This window comes from Tetrao urogallus (genome assembly GCF_951394365.1).
Source record: "Tetrao urogallus genome assembly, chromosome: 7".
Classification (NCBI taxonomy): Eukaryota; Metazoa; Chordata; class Aves; order Galliformes; family Phasianidae; genus Tetrao; species Tetrao urogallus.
In genome coordinates, this window is record NC_136820.1 from 7,063,021 (window position 1) to 7,089,436 (window position 26,416).

The 26,416-nt window shown below is 39.7% G+C and overlaps 1 protein-coding gene across 2 annotated transcripts in view; it reads right to left on the minus strand.

The window, feature by feature from the left end:
• Positions 1–25,719, minus strand: part of ARPP21 (cAMP regulated phosphoprotein 21) — a gene marked incomplete at both ends in the record, with an annotated part of 97,073 nt that extends 71,354 nt beyond the window's left edge. The window contains 9 exons of one of the 2 annotated variants that reach the window (XM_079538639.1): positions 1,190–1,298; positions 15,702–15,842; positions 16,711–16,770; positions 18,275–18,353; positions 19,572–19,722; positions 23,741–23,830; positions 24,632–24,667; positions 25,111–25,152; positions 25,552–25,719. In XM_079538639.1, coding sequence (XP_079394765.1) covers positions 1,190–1,298; positions 15,702–15,842; positions 16,711–16,770; positions 18,275–18,353; positions 19,572–19,722; positions 23,741–23,830; positions 24,632–24,667; positions 25,111–25,152; positions 25,552–25,719 — 876 coding nt within the window. The remainder of the gene's footprint in view (positions 1–1,189; positions 1,299–15,701; positions 15,843–16,710; positions 16,771–18,274; positions 18,354–19,571; positions 19,723–23,740; positions 23,831–24,631; positions 24,668–25,110; positions 25,153–25,551) is intronic. The other variant, XM_079538640.1, reaches the window with a different exon arrangement.
• Positions 25,720–26,416: the final 697 nt, after the last annotated feature.

Below are 26,416 nucleotides of genomic sequence, written 5' to 3' on the forward strand. Positions count from 1 at the left end.
TGGGGAGGGAGGGAAGAGAGGAGGGTCCCCAGCAAGAAGCTCTTCGTTTGTGGTTACATTACGGGCACTGCTCTCCTCCATCCACTCAGCACTCTATGATTGGTCATGCTGTGTTCCTTCGACTGAACCCCACGTTCACCGCACCCTGAAAATGCCTGAGAGTTGACGTCTAAGCCAACTGAGATGCAGCCTAACTGCAAGGCTGCTGGATACGATGTGGAGACAAGGGAAACAAAAAAGAAAGGAAAAATCAGTCCTTTACTGAAAACATGAAGGAGAGTGGCAATGAGAGACTCACTAGAGCAGGTACCTCCAACAAACACAACCTGAGCAAAGAAAACACACACAGTCTTCTTACCTGGGAGAACTTTCTCAAAATAGCAATTTGTATCGGAACCTTTTTTGCTTTTCTTTTTTTTTTTTTTTTTGTTGTTGTTATTAATATGTTCCACATACACAGCTTGCACGAGACCGGAACAGCACAACACTGAGTAAAGGCAGCACAAAGCCACGTGCTCCCCTGGTGCTCCCTACACATCGCTCACCTCCAGCAATGCTGCGTTATGGGATGAGCAACACGGGGACTCTGGTGCTGCGGAGCATGCACAACAAGCAGGTCAGTCACACAGACAGTAACACACGGTGAGGGCAGGGGCGGGGGGGAGGGAGCTAATAGATGGGACTGATTCATTTTTGGTCAAAACTTATTTTAGGATAGTTTAAAAATCAACCTGGCCTCACCATTGCATGTTTGTTTGGGGCTTTTTTGTTTGTTTGTTTGTTTGTTTTCTCCTTTTTGGGCTACACCAGTTTATCATCGGTCCGTACTGAAATCCAGCTCCGAATGGATGGGTACAACTGAAGGAGCAAGCTGTAGGGAGCGGAACAGCTGCCATCGTTAGGCGACACATGGAGAAATGCGACCAGCACGGCCTTCCCACGCAGCCCGAGCCTCGGCGTTCCCCCCGTGGGCATGCAGCACGTCCTGCCAAGCAAACCGCCCATGCAGACCCACACGCTGCCACGGCGCAAGCGGCCGCGCAGGGCTCGGAGCTGCTGCGGGGCAAGGAGCAGCGGGGGGGAGAGGAGAGCAACAACAAAAGAACAACAATAACATCAGTCAGCCCGCCTCCAAAACAAAAGAAAAGAACAGAACAAAATTTCAGCCACTCTCGAGCCGAGAACCAACCTGATTGTCTTCTTTATCAATACTAGAGTTATCTCGCTTCAAGATAAATCGCTTCTGGGATTCTTCACCTTTTTCATCTTTTAAATGTTCAGAAAACCTTTGCTCTGGTCTGCCAGCAAAGTAAAACATAGCAATAAAAAAATCTTTCTTTCGGCTTTAGTTCGATCTTTATTTTCTCAGTGCTCTTTGTTTTCACAGAGGCATTCAGTGCAAAACCAGTCAACATTGGTACTCATCGTGAGATGCGTCCTATAGCAGCCTGGGGCCAGCCCTGCTGCTAACTGTTATTGCCATAAACAGCTTTTGTTGTTGTTATGTAGTGAGGAGCGAGAATTCACCGAAATACTTCTCTCTCCTCTCTGCGACCGAAGGACAGGAAAACAAATTAACATGCTGCATGTTAATTTGGCTCCTTCAGTAGCAGGGATCTCCAGCAACGCGGCAGCTTTGTGGCACCGAACCACCTTTGCAAGTAATGCAAAACTGATCGAAATCTTAAGAGCAAAAGCAAGAGCTTCTTATTCCTAACAAATAAAACCATAACCGGAGGGACTGATGGTATTTTGCTAAACAAGTAATTATCACCGTTAAGTGAGGAAAATATTCCACAAGAGTCACAGAGTATCAATTAGTTCACTGAACCCATCCAGACATTTATTTTTTAAGAGCCAAACTGTACAAATTAGAAGCTTCACATTTTTAGGTTCCCAAGCCAAGAGGAGCTGTTCCACGTTCCCCACGTTCACACCTTGTACAAAAAGCAAACAGCAAGAAACATCTTGTGTTACTGAGCTGGCCACTGCCATCCTTTGTAGCTGACAACAACTCCAGGATGTGCCAACTCCTGGACCCCAACCCATAATAACATGTTGTGTCCCACTGATTTCAGCAGGGTGACCGACGGTCTGGAGACATGAAGAGCTGGAATTCATGTGCTATCAACCACTGATAAATCACAAGCTGGTTTTGAAAAGCTGAAGGAGCACAGACTGCTTCCAGCAGTGGCACCCTGAGGAGATGCTTGTGCCTACTGAACAGACCTCCACAAACCAGGCACAAAACTGCCACGGACAGAAGAAGTCAAAGGTGGAGCTGAGAGAATTCAGTGACTTCATAAGTAACGTTTGAAAGCTCTCTGCAAACTCCGAAATGAAAGTCTCAGCTTTGCTTTATTCCAGAGTGGAAAATTAAATCTTGGGTGAGATCAGCCACCATTTTGTTGTTGTATCACTCAGATTTGTATTTAACTAATTAGCAGCGTATTTCTAATCAAAAGACAGCACATATTCATGCCATAATTATAGTCCACTGCAATTCACCATCAGGTGCGTAGGAAACATTTATAATGAACTGCTGAAAATTTAGAATTAAGATACAGCAGCTCTCCTGCCTCACTTTCTGTATCAATTCCACAAATTCCCACTTTTGGGCACAATTTGCGTTTTGATGACAAAGCAACAAAACACAATGGCCAGATTTTCACAGACTTTGAGTGTTACAACATTCTGCCCATCAGCTGGAGGTGTTGGCACTTGCAGATACTGGGCCCACAATGCAGAAGTCAACAGACTCCGCAGATGCCCTTAGAGTCACGGAATCATTTAGGTTGGGAAAGACCTTTGGGAACACCAAGTCCAACCATCAGCACAGCCAACCAAGTCTCTTCGGTGACCCAAAGGAGCTTGGCTTTTTATAACAGTTCCATGACACCATGGGTTGCTAAAGGCAGAGGTGGTTTGTCTTACCAGAAATGCTACAAAATCCAATTAATGGACTGCTAGGTGGCTCGTTCTGCCTTTGTTCTCATGAATAAGCGCTGTGTCTATACACTTAGAACAGAGGATGAGCACCTGCAGATACTCTGCTTTGAAATCACCAACTGAAAAATGCTGTTTTTCTCGTTTTGTGGCTTAGAATACAAACTAAACCTCTCTAGATGCACTATCACTGTAAAATTTATAGCTATGAGCGATCTGTTAAGGATCTAACAAACTATGCAGTGCACACAGTAAATATTTCTGACTTTAAAACATAGAGGAAAGATTTGAAGTTACCAAAAGTTAGTAAAAAAAAAAAGGTTAAAAACAAAAGCAACTAAACATCTCTGACTACTAACACAGTTGAATAAACAACATGCTTTTAATAGTTGATACATTACTTCTATTTTTAAAAATCCAATTTTCACTTCCTTTAGTGTTTTTAAAATGTTTCCACCTGTCAGAAGGTGACTGGAAGGAGAAGCATGAGATCAAGCCACAAGCCAGAACTAATGAGCTGCTGGTGCCAGTTAATAAAATTAATCTACAAGCCCAGTATGTGATTGATCCTCAGTTGTGAAAGGACATTTGTTTGTGCAGAATATGATGGAGCACAGCAAGGCTATGGGAGTCTACTATGTGAGTAGAGACATAGTATTTCACCTGGTGAAATCTGCTGCAGTACTTTATGAATTTGAAGGTGAGCCAACGGATGGAAAATGCGAGAAAAAATATGTGATTTTGTGTAAGATGCAGCATACTGTCAATATATTAATAAGATATATAGTTACTGCAACACTGAGAATTCATCTCATGCAAGCCATAATTAGTAAGAAACCACATTCACTTTTCTTCTATGCTTTTTTTAGCACTGATAGTGAAGAGTTTGCACAATGCACTGGATTGTGTTCATCCATGTAAGGGAGTGAACTTATCAAGCTTATTTAGAGCGTTGATCTTAAGGTCTTACTCCAAAGCATGGGATGCGTTCATTTCCACAAAACAACATCGAATCTGGAACTTACTCACTACTGCCACCTTAACAGACACCTTGAAACACCAACCACACCTTGGTTTAATTCGAAGTGGTAAAAAATGGGACTGGCATAACCTTTTCAAGAAGACGCTGAGTATTTCTGAAGACCTTAAATATTGCAACTGTCTTCCAGACACGCAAAGAAAACAAAACAATACCAAAAATAAAAACAACAACAAAATGCTAAAAAAAAAAACCAAACACAAAAACCCACAACCTACATTATTTATCATTTTGAGAGGTTAATCCCAACAATACAGTGTACCTGTGTATTTCCATGCTAACAAAAGCGTTAAGAAAGTAAAGAAGTAAAAGAAAACAGATTTGCAAATATATGCTTACAAAGATTGCTGCCCACATGCATGACAGTACATATTTCATTTAGTTCCCATACCTGGGGATCACCTGAGAATCTCAAATTCCACTGCTCCAAAAAAGCCTAAGGAGGGAATACCAATTCCCTTTAAATAAATGGGATTTTGTGATTTGGGGAGCATACTGAGAAAATATGAATGCCTTAAAGGCACAGAAACCAACACATAGGAGAGGGAAAAAAAGAAAAGAAAAACAAAAACCTGCACAGAAGAAAAAAAAAAGTTGCTTTTCTTGGATATAACCCTTTTGATCACCCAAATATTTCTCAGTCAACAGTACTGGTGTAAGTAAACCATCTGTTCTCTAAAGCACAACTTCACAAAACCACAAATTACACATGAACTCGTTTAGCATTTCCTACAAGTTGTGAGCTATGAGTACCAATTAAATACTTGTCTTTCTGGCAGTGTGTTCCAGAGCAAAAAGCAGTATATTCCTTCCTTCCAGTGAAGTTTTTATACAGTTTGCTACAAAATTACATGACAGTTTTGCCTTTTAAGACAAACCGGTTCTCAGAGTAAAACACTGCTCTATGCATCTTCAAACAGATGAACGCTTCCTGTTAGCATTTTATAGTCCCTTAAAACACAACTGCAAAACAGACCCTATTTAAGCAAGAATCCAACCAAATAGATTTTTCTGGACAACAAATTTTCCCTACAACTAAGCTTGCATTTTGGAAAGAGGAAAGCTGGTATAATTAGGTAAACTTTTCTGTGTGTCAAAGTTTTAAAAACAAGTTTAGATTTTGATAGCAGCATCCATTATAAGATTTTTCTGTTGTCATTATGGCGATTTTATTGTGAACTAGTTCCATTCTTCCATTCACCTTAGCAGAGTTCCTCTCAGTTTATCTCAGTATGACACAGAACAGAGTTTGTCCCCCAGGCATACTCCTTAAATGGAATATTTAAGGAGAATTCCCATTATGTGCTCATTTAATGCTTTTCATTCCAAGTCAACCATTGTAAGTAGCAATGTAAAAAAAAAACAAACCAACCAACCCAAAACCACTATCTAAGTGTCCTAAGCAGGTATTCAGCTTTGAATCAAACTACAGACTCTAAAAACATTTTGCAGAGTGGTAACAGCCCATGTATCCTGATGGGTAAGGAAGTCACAGGGCTTTTGGCTGTCTCACGTTTAGAAACATTTTAATGCACTTTCATAAATCTGTATTGATATGGGAGATAAGAAATGAAATAGTGGGGGAAAAATAATCTACACTCATTTAAAATAAGCTATTTAGCTCTGAACTAACTGGCTAAGACACGGGAAACAGAGATAGCACACACCAAAAGGACAAATGAAATGAGACAAGCATGAGCTTTGTATGCTGCTCTTCTAAGACGCAGTCACTGCATTAGCAGAGCGCAGAGGCAGCGTGGGATTGTCAGGGCTGAATTACACAGCACATAAATCTTTATTACGTGGCATACGTTTCTGACAGCACTATGGCACGCAGGCCTGTGCAGCACAAGATGCCTTCAAAAGGAGCAACAACCTCCCCACGTGTGGAAAAGACAGTTTAGCAGCACAGTGCCTGATAAAGGAAAAAATCTAGCAAGCGCTGTAGTGCACCTCATCTGTAAAAAACCTCCCAGGTTACAAGTGAGGCAGCTGTATAAGGAATGCAGTATAGGAAAGCGAGTTCAAAAGTGGAGATCGCTGTGGTGTGCACAAGCCTGAAGGAAAAAAATCCACCAGCTCTGCATTTGCAATGTGATGTTCACTGAATGTGCTAAATGGGAACAGGGCGTTAATACTCATCTCCTGAATGGCAATGCAGAAGGGCAGATAGGTAAAGTAATGGGGCTGGGAAGGGGCAAAGAGCCCCCTGGGTACCCGCAGGATCATCATCTGGCAAACACAAGTAAGTGGCTCTGTGTTCTTCCATAAGCACACCATCAGGAGAGCAATGGGATGGTGAGCGCGGGCGAGAAGTGTCTCTGCCGACTGCATAAGGAGAAGTTATGAAGATTTAGGGCGCTGTTATGAAGGTGTTCCGATGGCTTAACTGCATTTTCTTGTTATTTGCACTTGTCTTTAATTAAACCAACTGCTCGGTCCGACATCACGTTGGCCTCTATTCTGCAGGCATGCTGCTGCACAGTATGGCATCCTTTCTTGCTTTGCTAGTTTGTGAATATCTACTACATCTGCCTGCTGTGCTTTTTTGGTTTTATGCTGGAGGCTCTCCTAGTGCTCTGCATTATAGCCACAATAAAACTACATAAGCATTACTTTTTGGGCCAAAACTCTATTATCTGCAGTAAGAAAAAAATGACTTCTTTGATCTTGAAGGCATGGTGATACGTTCTGTGAGTTTGAGAATTTACAAAAGTTGGAAGCAAATGCTAGCACTGTCAAAAGGCACCAGCAAAATGATGTAAGGCAGAATTACAGCCCTAGAGCTTAAAATTCTTTGATTATATTCCCTCAGAACAACAGTTTTGAGAATAAGGACAGAGTATTTTTCAGGGTTGATGGATGCTCTAACAGTTTTTAAAAGTCAGAGTAGGAATTTAGATACAGATAATTGTTAAAGCACAGTGCACTTCTATTATCATAACTTAACACTTAAAATCACTCAAGATGGCATTTCAGGCTTTTGGAGGTTGATGCCTCATTAACAGATTGCTGCTTTTATAGAATGAGTCACTAAGAACTTCTGTTACGATGACAAAAGCACACTGAAAGCCATAAAAAAAAATCTACCCTGTACAAGGCAGTTGGTAAAAGGTGCTGCCTTCTCCAAAGAGCAGGAAAAAAACCTCAAATACCAAACGTTACATTTTTCCTGGGTAAAGACAGTACATTCTTAGCATTTTTCAGAACAGCATCTGCAATCTAATCATGTTCTCTACTTATGACTGAACAACAAGGATATTAAATGTCACAAGTGATTCTGATAGGCATTCTCCCTCTCTCATGGAGATGATCGGCCTTCAGATAAATCTGACAGGATTGAAAGGAACAGAGCTGGTAATACAGCATGGAAGTTATGACTTTTCCTTGTTGCTCACAGCGTGAGGTTGATTCTGTCACCAAACCACACTCTGCAGAGCAGGCAGGCAGGCTGCCACTTGTGAAAAACCAAAACCCCTCATCTCTTCAAAATGTTCTGCTTTGGGACCCTGGCAGGATGATCCCTGTGCGTTTGGCACCAGTAGTGCTTCCCGCTATGAAAATGATGGTTAACCTGGAGGCTGCAGGATGGACAAAGATAATACGCTATGAATCTCTTCTGTGACAAGTTGTTCTGTGAGGGGACCAAGGAAGGGGCCAGATCCTGCAGAATTTCAGACTGCACAGTTTAAAAAAATCTGATCTAACCTTCCCATAGCACAGCTCGTGGCCTTGACAAGCATTCCGAAAGCTTAATTCCAGATAGCAATTCTGTTTTCATTTACAGATGCAAAAGCACAGCACTCCCTTGAGAGTTCACCTGAACACAGTCTTCAATATTTGGCCTGGTATTCTGGGGCCAGAATACTCAAAGACTGCTCTGAAAGCATGGGAGAAACCAGTAAGCCAAGGGTATTCTGAAATACCAGCTTTTCTGCTACCCAGAAAAGCTTCTGCCTTCTCTCTCAGTCAGGGACCATTTGAAGAGCATTGAGATACTTCACTGTCCTCCTGTAATCAAACTAGGATTACTTCTGCGGCTCAGGAATTTGCTCCTCCTGCTGCCAATCCCCTGGCTTGGATTCAGTTTTTGATAGCAGGATTTGTATCTAGACTTCACTAGATTTTGCAAAGCAACAATTTATTTCCAGATAGTAAAGACACCTGAGTAGTAACATTGCTTACCATGGAATTCATTAATATTTTGTTATAAAGACTAGGCGCTCCATGAGTAGAGGAAAATCAGTGTTGCATAACTGCAGAGATCCATTTAAAATTACATTTTCACATCTCACAAGTTCAAAAATCAACAAGGAAGAGAGCAACAAAAGGAAAGCGAGGCTAAGAGTTGAAGGCTTCCAGTGAAGGCAGCAAGGTGGTTCCCCAAAAGCTAATTGAGAAACTCCTAGTCCTAATGAAGAAACCACCAGTCCTCTTCAAATACACCATGTGTACAAAGCAGTGCTCTGCTGCATCACAAATTCTTGTGTTTTACTTCCACTCCAGGTCCTGCTGCAACTCCAGCAGGAACAGTCATGGACCAGAAGCCATTCCACGAATGATCACCGCCCTGAAGTGATGGTTTTTAATAACTTGTCAGATTCAGCTTGGAGCAGGGAGCAGAAGCAACTGACTTGGCTAGTCAAGAAAAAAAACTCAAAAATCATTACATTTTCTCCATTTTCAGTGATTATGTCATATTTCCTACATTTAACAAGAGGCAGGCAACAGAATGGTAAAAGGCAATTACTGAGAATAACTTTGACCATCTCAAAAATTCCCTTGCTCACTAATCAGTGCCTCATTTCTGCAAACTACAGCCCAAATTTTAAAATGTTATTTCAGCCACTACAGAAGGAATTAACTGAGTAAATCACAGATGCCATTTCAGATTTCCAGACCTGCCTGCAGTGATTCAAAAATATGAAGAGCCCAACAGTAGCTTGATTAACAGGCATTTTCCTGCTACAGGCTGGATGATCACACAGAGACACTGGTTAACGGTGATAAAATATGCACAAGCTTCCCTCAACTCAACTGTCTCTTGCTATTCTATAGCATTCTTGGCAACCTTCGATTTCCCCAGCACAGCCCAGGTGACCATAACCTGCATTTGTCAAATCTGCTAAGGAGTGGGACTGCAAGGATTAAAAACCTAGAAAAAATAATACATTTCCTCTAATTAATGCTTAACTAATATTTCATTACACTATACAACAGCTGTAAATTACATGTCCACCTTAATTACAAATAATTTAGTATTGATAAATTACATTGGATGAAAATTTAATACTGGAGCTATTAGAACTGGTTCATTTACCCTCACATCTCATTTACAGAGCAAGACATTCCCATAGCTTGCAAGTATATGGCAAGCAATGATCGAAGTATGAACGAAGACAGTATTTAAGAGTCATATTCAGCTCAGCTCTACACATATTATTTTTTTTTCTGTCTTGCATGTAAAACAGGCATGAAACTAAAAAGAGAGAACACGTATTGAGAAGGAAAAAAAAAAAAAAAAAGGTTGTCCTAATTCAAGTATTGTTAATTTAAAGAAAATGAACAATTTTCAAAAATTAATAAGACTGGGATAAAATAACCTGAATCTCTTCCAGAGGTTTCTTCCAGAAAAGAGATTCAGCACCAAGTACTGAAATGATGAATACTCAACCCCAGAGAAGGCATTCAGAGGGGAATGTACTTTATAACTGAAACAAATGGCTGTAGCATAACATTAACATATTGCTAAAATGCCAATCAGTTGGTATCATGCACAGGACTCTGCTGGAGGTGGATGTTTCCCAAATCTCAATGTGAGATGTCTAATCCCTCTTAATGTTCTTCCCAAGAGTTTCTTGGCAACTTCCTTGCTTATTTTGGGATGTGAAAGCCTTCCCCTGCAGTGGGTAAGGTCAGCAATAAGGGAAAGGCTAAAAGCTGAGCATCACAACAGTGACGGCTGGGACACCAAGCTTTTCCATCCTGAACACTGTTCCTATTCCCTTAAATTTCTCAATATATTCTAAATTTAGTCATTATTTTAAAAATGAATGTGTCCAAGAAATAAAAATCCAAGAAAATTATTATCATTCGTTATTTTAAATCTACATACACAACTATGAAGCTACATATACTCCATAACTATGACTGTGGGTTTTTATTGCTTTAATCAATGCTTTTAGTGAATTCTTAGTTGCTTGATGTTTGTCTTAAACTGGAACAAAATATCTTGGCCAATTATGGTGTTACTGCTCACTGACATAGCTATTCCATTTAAGTTGCAACGCAGCTACTGCTCACCCTTGTATTTCTGTCTATGTTCACACATGACTCTACTACGCTGACTGGACATCAACAATATGCCAGAAGGAATGTGAAGATATCCCCAGCTTCTGCTTATTCATAGTAGGTGAGAAAGAACTATGCTGTAGTGAGCATGGGAAAGAAGGAACTACAATAGAAAACAGAGGAACACAGCTGACTTCAAGCTTCCTTGAAAAAAAGTAACATAAACCACAACAGAAAGGAAATAAAAGCAAAAATAATGCTGTTCATCTGTTTTCCTGTCTCATGTGGCTAACAAAAGTGATTCTGTTCTCATGGGATGATTACCCCACTGCATGCATGACAAGGATGCCATAAGGTGCTTCAGTGCAGGTGCAAGATCATACAGCAAACGGCTTGCCAGACAAATGCTCTGTTACAAGATGAAAGTGAAAAACAAAACAAACACCCAGCAACTAGAAAACCAGTTTGTGGTTCAAACTCTCACAAATGATGATTGCTTTGACTGGAATCTTGCAAAAAGGTATATGCATTCAGGTATACAGCATAACTACTGCCATATACCTGAACAAAACCCAGCTGCTACCAATTGTGTATGGAATACACTCTGCCTTTCCCATCAGCAAACAAGCACTTATAGAAATTGAAGTCACTTACACCAAGCAACCACCAACGCCTTATTCACTCATGGGGAAAGGGATACTTTGCTACATGCTCCAAAGGCCATTATGTTTGGCATCCCAATAAAGTCTTCTTGGCACCTTAGTTTAGAGGAAAAAATCTTTTTGAAACTAATCCTTGTGGAAGTAGTCATCATCCAGTGCATATCATTTTGCTGATACTGAAGTCCAGATTCTAATCATAAAATGGTGAAATCAGCACAGCACACCTCTTCTAGCACAGATGATATCCACAAAAGATCACTTCGTAAATGCACAAAAGAAAATCTGAGAACTTCACCTCTGTTCAGGTGAATCAAATCCCCCTTACACAGAGGACATGAAATAGCACAGGCTAATAATCTACAAGACTAAGTACGACATACAAAGTGCATATTTTATATATGTGACCTGCTGATACAGTTTAAGTCCAGTCTAAAAGAAACTCCTGCAATACAGAAAACATCTTAGTACTGCCCAGAGTTTTTAGGGGCATCACAAAGGAACAAAGTCCCTTCTGACTGGGCCAGTATTATATCAATATTTACATACTGACAGCAGGAAAGAAGAGAATCAGTACAGTGATTAGCATGATGCTCTTGAAAAAAATTAGCCATAACTGAAGATGTGAGTGTTGGAATAAAGTTCATAATAGGTGTGTTACACCCTCAGAATGTATGAAATTGTCTAAATAAAATCCATTACGTAACATAAGCACTCCACCTTCTCCATTCTGATGAACCTTGCCACTCATGCATATACACTAATGTACACGAGTGCATGTGTGGGCTGTGGCACAGACACATGTGGGATGATCTCAGCTGAATGAAAACCCTCTCCATTTATCAAGCACTCAAAATGTACTTCCCCTTCATTTTTCCACCTATCACCATAAAATAATGAATGAATTTGATTGAACTGATAGGTATTATTATATGAATAGTCTTCAGGTAAAGCTCTTTCAGTTGTCTGGTAGGAAATTGTGAAGGTACACAGAATAGAAGGTGACACATCCCCCTTCTTTTTGGCTCCAGTTTAAGTTGTCCACTCTAATATATTGTTTCTATTCCAAACTTCTGTTGAGATCATCATATTTGACAGTGTTAAATTCCCTATGCATTTTAGTATATGACAGACAGACACAGATCACAGACAAACAAACATTACAATGCTGACACCAGCAATTTCAGAATGAATAAAGCAGCCTTCCCATTTTAAGTACTATTTAGAGCTCTCTGGATCTAAAACCAAAACAATAACAAGTAATCCTTTATTCATTGCTCACTTTTTCTCACGTACACTACTGAGAAAAAGATTTTAAAAGTTTGACAATTCATTTTAGGTAGAAGTTTGTAATATATTAGATCTGGAAAAAAAGGATATTTCTTTTTTGCAATTCCTTCCCTTTTTATTATTATTATTTTTTTAATTTAGTCTGAATTTTAAAAACCATAGTGAAAGGTAATTTTAGAACTCACTTTTCTATAATGAGAGCTCAAGAACTTTACGAAGCACTTTGCTAGTTTAGGTCATCTGTGTCTTAGAATTTAATTTCGTAAAAAAATACATCATGAATGGTATGGCTTGTTCATATTTCAATAAATAACAAAATAAGCACTAGATAAAGCCCCTCATTTTCAGTAGTTTTCAGACTGCAGAGCAGTCATTAAGCTATAACTGCTGTTTTAACGCTGAGAGTTGACTAAAGCTCAAAGACTGCAATCCCAGAGAGAATCAAATCCTAAAGCTTTCTTACCATCAGTTTCCCCTCTCCATACAACAACATGGTGGACTGGACAAAGTCACAGCCATACTTCCAGCCGTGGTCTCCTCAACGAGCACCTTCTAAAATTCTACCTCCCTAAAAGTAGCTATTGATTTCTTAGTGTCTCAGGTTTCCAAAAGTGGCAGTGTGCTGTCCTACAGAATGCCATTTGATGAAATAAATGAAATGCCTCTATTTATTCCACTGATATTCCTGTCCCCCATTTGACGGACTGCTCCATGCTGGGGCATTTCTATCACAGTGGCGTACACCCAATTTTACCAAGCAGCCCATCCACCTCAAAGCCATGAATTCTTCTGACTCTTGTGACTGTGAGCAGTCATGAGCAGCAAGACTGGAGGACCCCTGCTGAGCAGAGCAAATCCATCTCATTGCCTGGAGCCAGGGAACAACTCATCACCTGTGAGTGGGAGCCAAGATGTGACATGAGCCCTCGCTCAACTGAGACATAAGCTACACGATGCATATTCAAGCCCACATGGTGACTCTGCAGAGTCAGATGCTTTCTGAACTGAAGAACTCAAGCCTCATGAGAAGATGCAGCTATTTTGGGAGTCATACACCATAAGGAGATAATTTATTGGCAGAATGCAAACCTTCATAGTATCTATGGGACCCCCCACGAACTTGTATTGTACAATCAGCCTCATAGAACAGCATTAAGCACTCTGAACAGTCTTCTAACTGCTCTCGAGTTTCTCCGGTACTCTGGATATTTTCCAAGCAGTGATGAATAGAATCAACACTTTCCCAGTATTTAGTGTTGATTCTGAACTAAACAAAATTGCTTCTCCTTAGAATAGTGAAACGCAGCGCACGTGAAATCACAGTGGATGTTTTCAGATGTGGAGCATTTTGCTGTGTTTAATAAAATCTCATCAACTCTTATTAATACTGGATAGTAACGTCTACTTTCTGTCAGAGCCAGGAACATGAAACAAACAAACAAAAAAAAGCAACATGCTATCTCCTTCAATTATGGAAAAAAAAGAGCCTCTGCAAAGCTTTATTTAAGGCGGTATCAATGCATGGTAAATAACATATTAGAAGAACCATGATGCGATATGAGCTCCATATCATTTAGTTATGTACCTTCAAGTCACTACAGAAGGGGGAGAAGTCTGCAGTTCACATGGTGCTCACAGGAAAGTTGTGCTCACAGTAACAACAAGCCCACCCACGAGCTGCCCATTAATGCCAGTAACCAAGGCTTGCCTTCTCAACATGCAAGAAGCTGCAGCTACCCCAAAACACCTGGACATTTTCTACTGTTGAATGGGGCTTCAGTGTTCGCCCCAGAAGTGCTGTTCCAGTGCTACCAATATGAGATGTGCAGCCACTCAGACAGGCAAAGCATTACCACACACCAGTGTGGTATTATCACCAGGAGAAGGCAACCTGGTGAGATCTGTACTTCTTGAACTCCAGAGGTGACAGATATTAAGGGAAAATGGATAGCAGTGAAGGCAGAGAAATGCCTAAAAATCATTAAAATATGATCAAATGTGATTTAAGATACATTTTTTCTTCTCATTTACAGTCCAGGAATGAACACTTGTTTGCTGCATACCCAGCTTTCTTTATTCATATCCAAATGCAGCCACTGCACATGGGCAGGTATTATCAGATCCTGAGGCTAAGAGTCAGCAGTTTGAGTGCTAAGTTCACTGAGTTACTGTCATTCTCTCATACTGACACCACTGTAGCACAGTTCATTTAAACCTTTAAAAACATCGATGTGTAAGCGTCATTTTACAGGTGCCTGAATATCTTAGGGGATACCCAAGAGAAGGATCTATAATAAATTTTCCTTAATCTTAAATTTGCTATGTACATGGAAGGTTCTCAAGGCTCTGAGAAATTACAAATACCATTGTGCTAGAGGGACTACCTGCTTCTGCATGACCAAAACCCGAGCCTTCTATGATACAAATAAGTATCTGTATTTATAAAATATACTTGTAAAATGCTATTACCTTATATCTGTAGTGTGTTGACACGTACTCTCAGCACCTGAGTCTAAGTAAATCACCTAATTGTTGGATATGTGAATGAAATAAAGGTTTTTATTTGTGCTACTAATTGAATACAGGAAATACGCAATTTTCAAATGGGGCATTAATGTTCCAATACCAGATACCAAAACTTAATTACCTGGCAGTAATTACTTCCTCTTCATTATATTGCTTATAGGTAAAGAGAGAAAGACCACTGCTTCCATTATGGCTAATGTACGTGTGGCACCTGGCAGAAGAAGCAATGCTGACAGGTGTGGCCATGATTGTATCTTTGCTGAATTGGTCAAAAATCTTGTACTGAACTTTTGCTAGCTTTGTACAGGATCACAGAGGAGAGCAGAAAACATGCCAGCAAACATTTAACCCGCCAGGAATTTTGCAATGCATTTCAACCATCAGAAGAACTTTATATCCCATAAGAAATTTGTGGTTTCTATGAGATTTGAAAATAAAATAAACTAGAATCAGGAAGAGGAGAAGGGAATGAACAGCGGCGGCAGGTCACGGAGAGAAATCAAATGCTAAATGATCAGGTTGGGCAGACAATGAATCCTGAAGCACAGAGAGCCAGAACCAGGAAAGAGGCAACCTTCCAAATACATTTAGGTTATTTGGGAGTATACTTGTATGGTATGAGGTGACAGATAAAGCAATAAACTCATTTCTGTAGTGAACTGGTGGCACTAAGGAGTCAGGGAATACAACATTCCAATGTGCTAGACAAGACGCTTGCAAAGGTCAGGGTGGCTTGATTTCTCCTTATTTATCTTTAATCCTTGAAATAAGGTGACAGTGCCAGTGTCTCTGGAGACAACTCTGTCCTCTCCTCCCCCCCTAAAAACTGATAAACAGTATTCACACCTTATTTAAAAAAATATATGTTTACTGACAAAAATGTCACACAGTCATAGTACCAACCAGCTCTTGTGAAAGGGAACGAGGAAAGCACAACAGATTCTACTTACATTCTGGTATTGCTGGTCTTGTTGATAATTACAGATTTCCCAGTTTGATCCACATTGTGATCCATCCCAAAGTAAGCTGCCACTCTGTGTACCAGCATCCTCTGATATGAAGACATCTGAGGAAACTTTTTATAGTGATTACTGGAAAAAAAAACACACACAACAAATTCCACTAATAATTACATTTTCCTCTGAGCTACAATCAATCGACAATAGCAATGCATTTCATAACCCAGTGGACAGTCTGAAAATTTCTCCTTTGTGCATTTGCACACTGATGCTCACTAAAAGAAGGCAGAAAAGAGTAAGCAAGTCTATTTACAGCTTCTATTAAGCACATTTCCACGCACTACAAAGCTCACACCTCATGCTGTCAACCAGGCACTACAGCACACAGATTTGCTGAGACACCAGCAACAGATTGCTGCCCTTCTCCTAAAGGACAGGCACAGAGAGATGCTGGGGAGATCTAGATTGGCACACTCTCCTCTTTCCTCTCTTTCTGTCACAGAGTTTATTTCCCAAGAGTGCAATTTCTTCCTCTGCTCCTATTCTGACTACTTTTTAAAGCTATAGAACAGTTTATAAAGAAAAAAAAACAAACAACCAGCACAACTCCCCTCCCCCAAAGTTCAGTTTTGCTTTCCAGCATGCTAGAATAACAGAGCACACAGGGAAACCTGCATGACAGCATATCTGATTGAGTATGTTTCTTCAGAAATGCCTGTGTCATATCCTTCATGCTAAAAGCTTGACTAATATTTTTGGATCCAACTGAGCAAAGCCAGTGGAAGCCACTGAAAAATTATTGCAAGAGGAAAAGCAAAAGGTTTTCATTTACATCCACTGTATTTTAAGCAGACACAATGTGTCAGGGCATAAAAGCCTGATCTTATGACGTGTCATCAAAAGGGCTCAGGATGCTGGGGTCCATATGAGTGCATCAATCACTCAGATGTGTTTCTGCATGCACACGCGACCTCTCAACCAAGTGCAGAACTCTACTTACTTGTTGTCACTAATAAAATCAATAATTTCCTGTTCCATTTTCAAGAGTATCATCCTGTCCCTGTCAAAAAGAAGAAAAAAACAAAACACGCAAGGAACTGTAGCATCAACTACCAATAGCCATTTTAGATCAAAGACTGAATATGCCAACATTTGTAAGGCAATTTTTCAAGTGTGGCCAGCCATGCTGATAAAAAACGAAATGTGTTTTGCCCTGGCACATCTGAAGAAGATCCCACTTGGCAGTGCTGCATCTTTCCTGACACGAAGACAGACTGAGACCTTCCTTGCATTCAAGCACAGTCAGAGGGCTTCCAGCCACACTGGGCTGTATCAATGTGTTGCCCAGAACACTGCCCTGACTGCTGCAGCTAGCCCTGGTGTCTTCTCACCATTTTTGATGGAATATGACATTTCCAGCTAGCCAAGGCTCGTTAGTGAAAAGAGATGCCATCCACATAAATGTCCAGCATTCTCGAGGACACACATCTTTCTGTAGGCAGTGAACATTAAGTGAGAAGACTGTGAAGGCTGATCTGGTTAAGAGCACAGTACAGATCAATGCTATGAACAGGGACTCCCAAGAGACACTGTTTCATTTCTTACTCCAAATGTTCTGTTTTTCAACTGAAAGTTCTCAAGTGTTCCTTTTTCCTCCTTCTTCCAACAGAAGTTTCCAAGCATAGCCCCATGTGTACAATTTTTGTAAGCCTGACAGAGTCCATCACTCCTTAACTCTTTTGAACTTTCTTATTTTGTACAGTTAAAACTGTTTAAGGCCTTTATCATCCACATCACGAGTGACCAACCTTTTGGCTTGCCTGGGCCCCACTGAGGGAAGAGAAATTGTCTTGGGCCAGTGTCTGGTTGTTGCTGAGTGATGGGTGTGTGCCCAGAGCTGAGCTGCGCTGCTTGGTGAGGAAGAGCTGCCACCATGATGGCATGGGGCAGGGCATGAAGCTAATTACCAACTGTTCTTGATTGCATGCAGCCTGATCTATAGAAAAGGTTACACAACCTGTAACCTATCATTACTTCTAGATTTTCTATTAGATGGCATCTATCTAACAGATTCAATGAAATTAATACACAAAACAATGTATAAATACATAACAAATCCTTTCTTAAGCCTTTAGAGGCAAATTTAACAGAAATGGGCTCACTGCTCTAAATGGTAGGAATACCAACAGAATTCAGCATTGTGCACAGGATTTTAATTGTCTACAGCAACACCAAAAGAAAGCTACTTTATATTCATATACAAATCTTCACTTGCAATTGTTACAGTAGCCCTAAAATCACATAGATGCTATATGCAGGAAGGTAAGAACAAAGACCAGATGTCACTGAAAGTGAAATTAAGTTACAGATGAGTAGGAATAGGAGTAGGGAGTAGGAATTGATGAGTTTTAACAGCTTTTTGTTCCATTAGAAACCTACCTTCCTTTACATTTTCCCTCACACCCATCTACAGAACTAATAAAACATGATGTACAGTTTATGGAATTTCTAACATTGGCAGGTATAATTTCAAAAGGCTCAACTCTAATGCAGAAAGTACCTACCTGGGGTTATTCTTTAATGTGTTAATGAGAAACTCATGCAAATCTATACCCGTTGAGTCTGTATACTCTTGACTGCAATCTGAAAAACAAAAACAAATACTCTGCGCTCGTTTATTTTATTTCAACAGTTATGATGAAGTTATACTTTAAACCAAGATCCATTTTCCAGCCACAACCTGAAAGCATATATTCAGAAAGAAAACATTCATTTGGAGTTCAAGTTAAAGTAAGTAAAGAGAAATTTGATCTTGGAAGCACGGGTGGATGTTCATGATTCCATTGTACTGTTCTACAGGACACAGCACCAAAAGCAGACATTGAAACAAAACATTAGGCATTTGAAAATCATGACAAACCATCAATGCCAAGCAAGTCGTTTCCATACTCTTCATTTAAACTCCAAAGCTTTTAGAAATGGTTTTACTCATCACTTTGTACCCCTTAATACATGCCGCACGCACAGAAAATGAGGCATGGTGCCAAGAGGAATTCTATAAACAGACTGAAAATCCAGTGACACCTGAAAGTAGGCGGGTAATGGGGACGTGTGACAGCAGTCAGAATTAATTTTCCAGCATTGCCACACTGCCTGAACCAAAGGCACGGGCAGATCCGCGAGCTGGCGTGAGCTGTGGAGAGCTCCATTGAAGCCAAATGACAATTCACACCAGCTGCGGATCTGCACCCAGGTAGGCAACGATTATTTTTAAGATGTTATGCTCTAACTTTGTACCGTGGATTAATAAAAAGGTTTTTCAAATATGACTTTGTTTAGATATAAGATCGGTCCTGAAGAAGTTGTAGTAGGTGATAGCAGGTGATAGGTAACTGCAATATTAGGCGGCAATGCAGGTTAAAGGTTGAAATTGCCTGGACTTCCTTATAGTATTTGAAAGAAATTCTCTGACATAGAGGAGTGATACTAACCAGGATTACTCTGCTGCCTACACTGCACAAACAACGTGTCAGTGTACTGTCATTACCAGAGAGAGAAAAAGAATATTAGCCAGAGACTTATCCTTTACATAACCACACACGCTTACATACATATAAGTTCACACCACCACAGTTAAGTATTCAAAACAATCATTTTACATGAGAAAAAAATATCCACACCAAACCATTTTGGAAGGTTTCTCACTTTCAAAGCCCAACATTTCTATGAAAAATTCATGCACGCACATTTCACATTCTGAATTATCACAATGTGTGGGAACGTTCCTGAGTATTTATGCACAAAGAAAGAAACGTATTGCTTATAAGAGCAGTTACAGCAGTTTAAATATTCCAAATTCACCTTTTGATAACATTCTGATCTTGTTTTTCTCACTGTTTTTATCTTTCTCTTTATTTTTATCTTTCTCTTTTTCTTTCTCGGAGTCATCTTTATTAGTTTTATCTTCTTCTTGCAAACTAGGAAAACTTGAAAGCTGTAGTTGTATCGATTCCTGTTGGGAAGAAAAAAATAAATAACTTTAGGGCCAGATTCAATACAGTTTCTGTGATTCGCAGCCTGTGGAGATACACGTTAAACTGCGTATGTCTAGAAAAGCTGAAGCCAGGTACATTTCTTTCCTATTTGAAAAATGATTTTTTTTCCAGGAGAATAACATCATCTTAGAAGCCAAATTCTACTAGCAGGTGATTTGAAATCTACGTGCTTTTAGTCTACCTACGTTAAAGGTGCATTATTCTCCACTTCAGTAATTCACTCTCAAGAGTTGCCAAAACAGTGAATTGCATTTCATATGGGTCTTTGTAAGGAATTCTAAAAATTAAGAAATAGCACGAATGTCAAATAACAACCAGTGGGAAAAGGTCTGAAAAATGAGACTTTTTCCCCAGAAAAAGCAGGTTGCAGGTTCACATGAACTGCTTTGTGCATGTAAATTCAGCATCAGCAAGACTGAGCATTCAGGCTCTGATAGAAGAAATACGCAGGCAAATTATAAACTCATTTGTACCCAAAATGGCTCACTGAGTTACTGTATTGCATATTTCACATCTAAAAATGCACAAATATTCCTTCAGCTGAGGGGGTGAAGTGGGCACTGCAATATTCAAACAAGTTGTGGTAAGCAAAATTCTCCGAGGCACCACATATCCTCAGAAACGCAGTACTTCAGAAAGACTGAGTCCCCTTGAAAGCATGTTTTAGCTTTAAAAATTAATTAAAATTGAGAATTCAAGCTCGTCGCATTTCTGATTTGCTTTAAGGAACTTGTTATTCCCCACTTCAACATCACTTACATTGTGTCCATTTGAATAAAATGCAAATTGCAATATCTTGAGAAATATAAATAATGCTACGGTAACTTCTGAAGAAAACAATCTGATTGTACAGAACTTAAGGGAGCAGGCTTTATGTGTTTATATTTTTTGTTGAAAAAAATCCCAAAATAACAACACATGCTTTTGTGTAAAAATTGAATTAAGCTGTAGCAAAGCTCCCTGGTAATGCAGTATTTAATACAGGAGAGTCCTGCAGGCCTGATAAATTTCTGGCAGCAGGTTAATGAAATCCAAATTCACCTCTGCTGCAGAAAAATCAGAATTTCTTGAATGCTACTAAATATTCCTACCTCACAATTTTTCAAAGAATAATAGCATAACAGAAGTATTGATAAAATGCTTCAAAATAAGAGATTTTTTTTTAAGGAAAAAAAAAAAAAAAAAACAAGACCACTGTAATTTAACTGATACTTTCAATATTTATTTTTTTAAAACAAGATTTTGGTGCTTTTCTTGTCTTAAGTAAAGAACAAATCAGCCACCACAACACATGTGAGACAAAATCCTAATGGCACAAGGTAGCAGCATAAACATGCCACAGAAAGACAGGAATTGGGTAATTTCTCAGTCTAATTGAATGTGGCACAAAGGACTCAAGATGAAAAGCACTGTAAAGTAGAAACAAAGCCTTAGAGCCCATATTTAATATGAACTACTCTCCTTAATCCCTATCTCTGTTATCTCTAGATGACAGTGCTAGCCAAGATCTCAGTGTACAGTAGGTACAAGGGAGGGACTGCTGGCCAGATGAGATAAGGGGTGACAAAAATGTCTGCTAACCTGCTTGGATGCACTGAGAGGGCTAAGATTGTGCCTGCTTTCTTTCACTTCAAATGGCAGAACAATTTCTCATTCAAACCCCACGCTTAGATCAACCACTGACAGAAGACCCCAAAGGACAGCCCTGAGCCCCTGTGCTGCCCCGAGCAGAGCAACCGTGCCATCAGCTTTCCAAACAGAGGAGAAAAATGTAACTGGCTGCGCCAATCTCAGGACATCGACCTTACGCTTCACAACGGCTGCAAACGTGCACTTACTGCAATGAAAAACAACAGACTGTGCACATAAGCACACATATGAACATACAGGAAATGCTGTCTTACATTTAACATAACGCTTCTATGTTTGGTTGCACTGGAAGAAACACACATGAAGGGCTGTAGAGTCGTGAAAGCAAGCTACTGTGTATTTTGTTATATTTTTATTGATGTTTCTCAATAATAAAATACAGTGTTAGTAAATACATTGATACAAGGTAAGTATAGTGAACAACAAAATAAATGTTCAAATTGCAGTAATACACGTATTGGTCAACAGTATAACATTAAAGGCAACATTCCTTGTAAGTAAGGACATAGTGAACTATCAGGTAAGCGTTCAAGATCAAGTAATACAGGTAAACAAGTGTTTTTTCCTTACACAGGAAAATGAAGGCAAGTATTCAAATATAAATACAAACATCAAGTCTGCAGTACAATCCATACTTTGTAGTTCTGGCAATGTACCGTACATTCTCTGGCAATTTATTTTCTGTGCTTTGTAAACCATTAAGATTAAATAATAATTAAAAAAAAAAATAAGAAAAATAAGCTTTTTCTCCTATAAAGTGAAAGCAAAGCAACTGGGTAGGCACAAAGCTTCCTGTACCCTTCAGCCAGTCTAAGGAGGAGGCTGCAGGTCCCATGGCAAAGCTGAGCCACGTTCATTAGCCAAAGGGCAGTGAGGGCAAAAAGGCGACTCTGACCTCATTGATCACACCCAGCCAACTTCATCTTTACAAAATGGAAGCTAGGTCCAGGGAGCCTTTCATCTCCCGTTATTGTTTCAGAATGGCCATGGACACCCCTGCTGTTCCCAGTGCAATCAGGTAGGGTTGGGCTCCGCGTGCAGCTGGAGCCCCTCTGCCTGAAGTAGGGAGGTTCAGTACAGATCCTGTGCAGTACATTATCAACTACCATGCCATGCTTAATACAGTCTCTTTATATTTATATTATTCTCTTTTTCATTCTCCAGTAAACAATAGAAAATACAAATGAAAGCAGAACAAAAGCCACGTGTGTCGAGCAATGCATGTTAAGCTAGCATATACCTAGAACAGAACAACTGATAAAATAAAACTAGCAACTGCATAAACGTCATTGTAGAGCAGTAGAACGTGGAAAAGTCCCCCTGCTAAACAACCTGGTTTTTGGTCTTTTAAAACAATAAAAAAATAGAAAAAATCTCTCCATATATGAGAGGAGAGCTGAATTTGATTCATTTCAAGTCAATAGAGGAAACTGAGAGAAAGTACACTTGAATGTGATTTTCCATTTTTTTTTGTGCTAGGCTCGCAAGAAGTCACTTCTTCAAACTCTCTATGGCTGATCTCGTTTGCACATATTTGCACGTACACATCTCAAATTACATACAGGCAGGCAGTGCTCATGTTATTTTGGTTTTAGTTTGTGTGTTTTATTCAAGTCTTGTTCTTAGCAGGCAAACAAAGAAGCATATCTAAGGTTTTCCAACTGGGGTATTTTTTTAAAGTGGGTCTACACAGACTGCCACCAGCGTTAGGCTCCGGGGTGAAGGGACAAAACTCTACCAGTCACGGGGAATACAACACTACCAGTACAGATAGACTCAAAGACAAGCTTTTTGTTACTGGAAAGTCTACACCAAGAGTTTAGGAAACAAATGCCACTTGATAGAAGGCACCCTTGACTCTTCCAAGGTATTCTGGAGAGCAAAGGACCTGTAGATTTTAAGTGAATGGGATGCTGTTATGACCTGGAGTCTCAGAGGACCCAGAAACCAAAGCATATTCATAACTGTATCTGGTGCAGCCTCAGAAGAGATAGCCTTAGAGAAAATGACATTAATATTCTTTTTGATTGTTACTATTTGTTTTTTTTAATTTTAGAAACTGAATTCTTTTGAATTCTTTTCCATTTGCTGAAATTTTCAGGGGGTCTGGAAGAAAAAGCAAACAACACCCTGTGACATAGTGCAAAACCAATATTTCAAAATAAAGTTCACGCTAAACCAGATAACTCCATAAAAATGTGTTCATTGTCAAATGTAATTCTTTCCCCCAAGAAACACACTGCTAAATGCCCAATTAAATAACGTAGCCATGCAGCAGAACTCGGAGGTCAACCATGCAGCTAACAGCAATGACTGTAAACGTACCTGATTGTCGTGAAGGGTTTCCGCTCCTGGGCGAGGGGATGACTCCTCACACACAGCAAGACTCCGGACGAGCTTTCCCTTAGCTCCTGACTGAATAAGACAGAAAGAAAACGAGAAAGAAAACACTCCTGCTGATCCCAGGTCCCATAAACAGCACATCAGCTGTCCCTAAACATCCCAAACACCTACTGAAGTAAATATCCAGTACAGCTTTATCTGACTTAGATACGGACAGAAAGCTATTGTAAGCTATGAGCCACATATGAGAGGCAGTTAGTTTCTTTGTGCTTTTAGATATTTCTGCTATGGTTCGCTTACACTAAATCCACTTAAAAAAAAAAAAATCAGAGTAGATAATCCAATACTAATAATAAGGAACAGATTAATAAAACACTCAAGTTTTACAGATTCCCAGCTTGGAAAACTATAAGAGCTTCTGCTGCCCTAGAAGCTCCTTTGCTCCTCCATACCCCTCCCTCTCCCCCAACCTGGAGTAAAATAACCTCTGTTACTTACATCAAAATTAAACCATTAAAATAATATTGAAACAAACATAAAATGCTCATTATCAAAGCAAAGGGAATAAGTATTTTCTTTCCTCATTGGCACACTCAGTTTAACATGAGCACATGAGCCCACAAGCATGTAAGTACTGGGGATAAACAATGGGATGCCTGACATATCTCACCTAAAAGAACTCCTCTACCTTTGTGCAACAGGATTAGAGGTAAAAAAATAAATAAATAAAAGGAAAAAACAACCAAACAAAAAAACCCACCACAACCAACCAGCAGAAGGCCATCACTCCAATCGCAGACAGATGTCTGACTCAAATTCTCCATCCAAACATGGCAGCTTATCATGCAATTCCAAACAGACATGGACCCTTACCTTAGATCTCTTTTTCTGCTGGTTTGCACCTCGTTTCTGGGTATGGTAAAAAAAAAAAAAAAAAAAAAAAAAAGAAAAAAGAAAAAAGAAAAAAAAAAAAGCAGTTTTCACTTCAGTAGGAAATGCGCACAACAAGAGCATTTCCGATAAGTAAAGAAATTAAATCATTTCTAAGCCAGTATTTTAATGAGGTGCTGATTGCCAGAAACAACTTCCCCAAACCCAGTCTGGAAAGCAAGAAGAACAGAGAATCACCTCTGCTCACCTCATCCATTTTAAAAACAGGTACAATCAGCACAAACACTGCATAGTGTTCTGTAATTTTTGCATAGAATAGAATTACAAGAAAAGACATACTTAAGTAAATGCTTCCCCTCTCCAAATTCCTCTTAAATTGTAGTCTCCCCCTTTATTTTATATTCCATTGAGCAAAATGGATTTAGACCCCCTCATTCGACACAGTCTTCTTGTTAAATTACCTTCTTAGGCTTTGCAAAACAACTTTTTGTTGGCAGTAACACCTACAAACCAAACCACACATTAAGTAATTATTCATTAGCATTACCTGTAAATTCATGAGATCAAGGTAGTTTTCTAAATCCCCAAAGAGGGAAAACAGTCAAATATTTCACCAAGCTCTAACACAGACGTGTAGGAATTAACTTCTCAGAAAAATTAATAACATGGACAGCAGCCTAAAGAGCTTGAAAGGTATAACAAATAACAGCATTTATTTTACAGGGAGATAAAAGGATCCAAATGAAAAAAAAAAACAAAACAACGAAAACCAAAAAGAGACAAGTCTCAAATTATGAGGGAATAAAACAAGGGAAGCGTAGGCAATGAAAGAGGTCATAGAAATGGAAGTGCAATGATAACACATCAATATCTAATGCACGCATTCCCTATTCCCATCTTACCTGCAGCTCTGTCTTGCCATCGCTCAGTTTTTCCTCTTTCTCCTCTAGTTCTGAGCTTTCAGATTTATTAAGGATACAGTTGTCTGGGGTTGCTTCTGAGATGGCAGACTCCTGCTCTTTCACAGCTTCCTCTGCTGTCTCCTGGTTCAATTTACCTTGCTCAGACATTCTTCCAGACAGAAATTAAAATAACAAGATTTGGTGACCTGAAAGGTCAAGATACCACAACACAAACACAAAAACACCAGGGATGAATTTTATTTTTTTTACATTCCCAGGCAAGTCATTTCATTCCCTTCAATAAATAAACCAAAGTGAGGAGTTCAGGAGTTGAGAGCTACGCACGCCTCAGCTGAAGTGATGCATTCAATTGACAGCACTGGGTAACAGCGGAATTGACTTGGGATAATTGAGCAGAGCTCCAAAACTGAAGAGTGCTGCAGGGGTTGAGAAACAGCCTTAAGGCAAGGCTCTGAGACAAGTGGGTGAAGGGACGGGGAGCGAGGGGCTCTGCAAAAGACCTCAGTGGCACCAGGCAGGGAAGAACCCGCTCTGCCTTACAGGTGGGCTGGCATGTGCTCCCCTCCCCTAGATCCTTTTTTTTTTTTTTTAATTTTAAGAAAACTACAGCCTCAAATGAAAGAGAATGAAAAATAAAAGACAAGCACCAACCATGATATTGTGGCTTTTCAACACTCAGCCGTGTTCTCTGTATATAACAGAAGCCTGTGGTGCTCAATATTGGTTAACAATAATAATAAAAATTCAGTTGGAGAGGTAATAATTCAATATAAACACGAAATCTAAATTTGGCAATAAAACTCTCAGGGCTTGCATTCACAGGCATCAAACTGACAGCTCCATT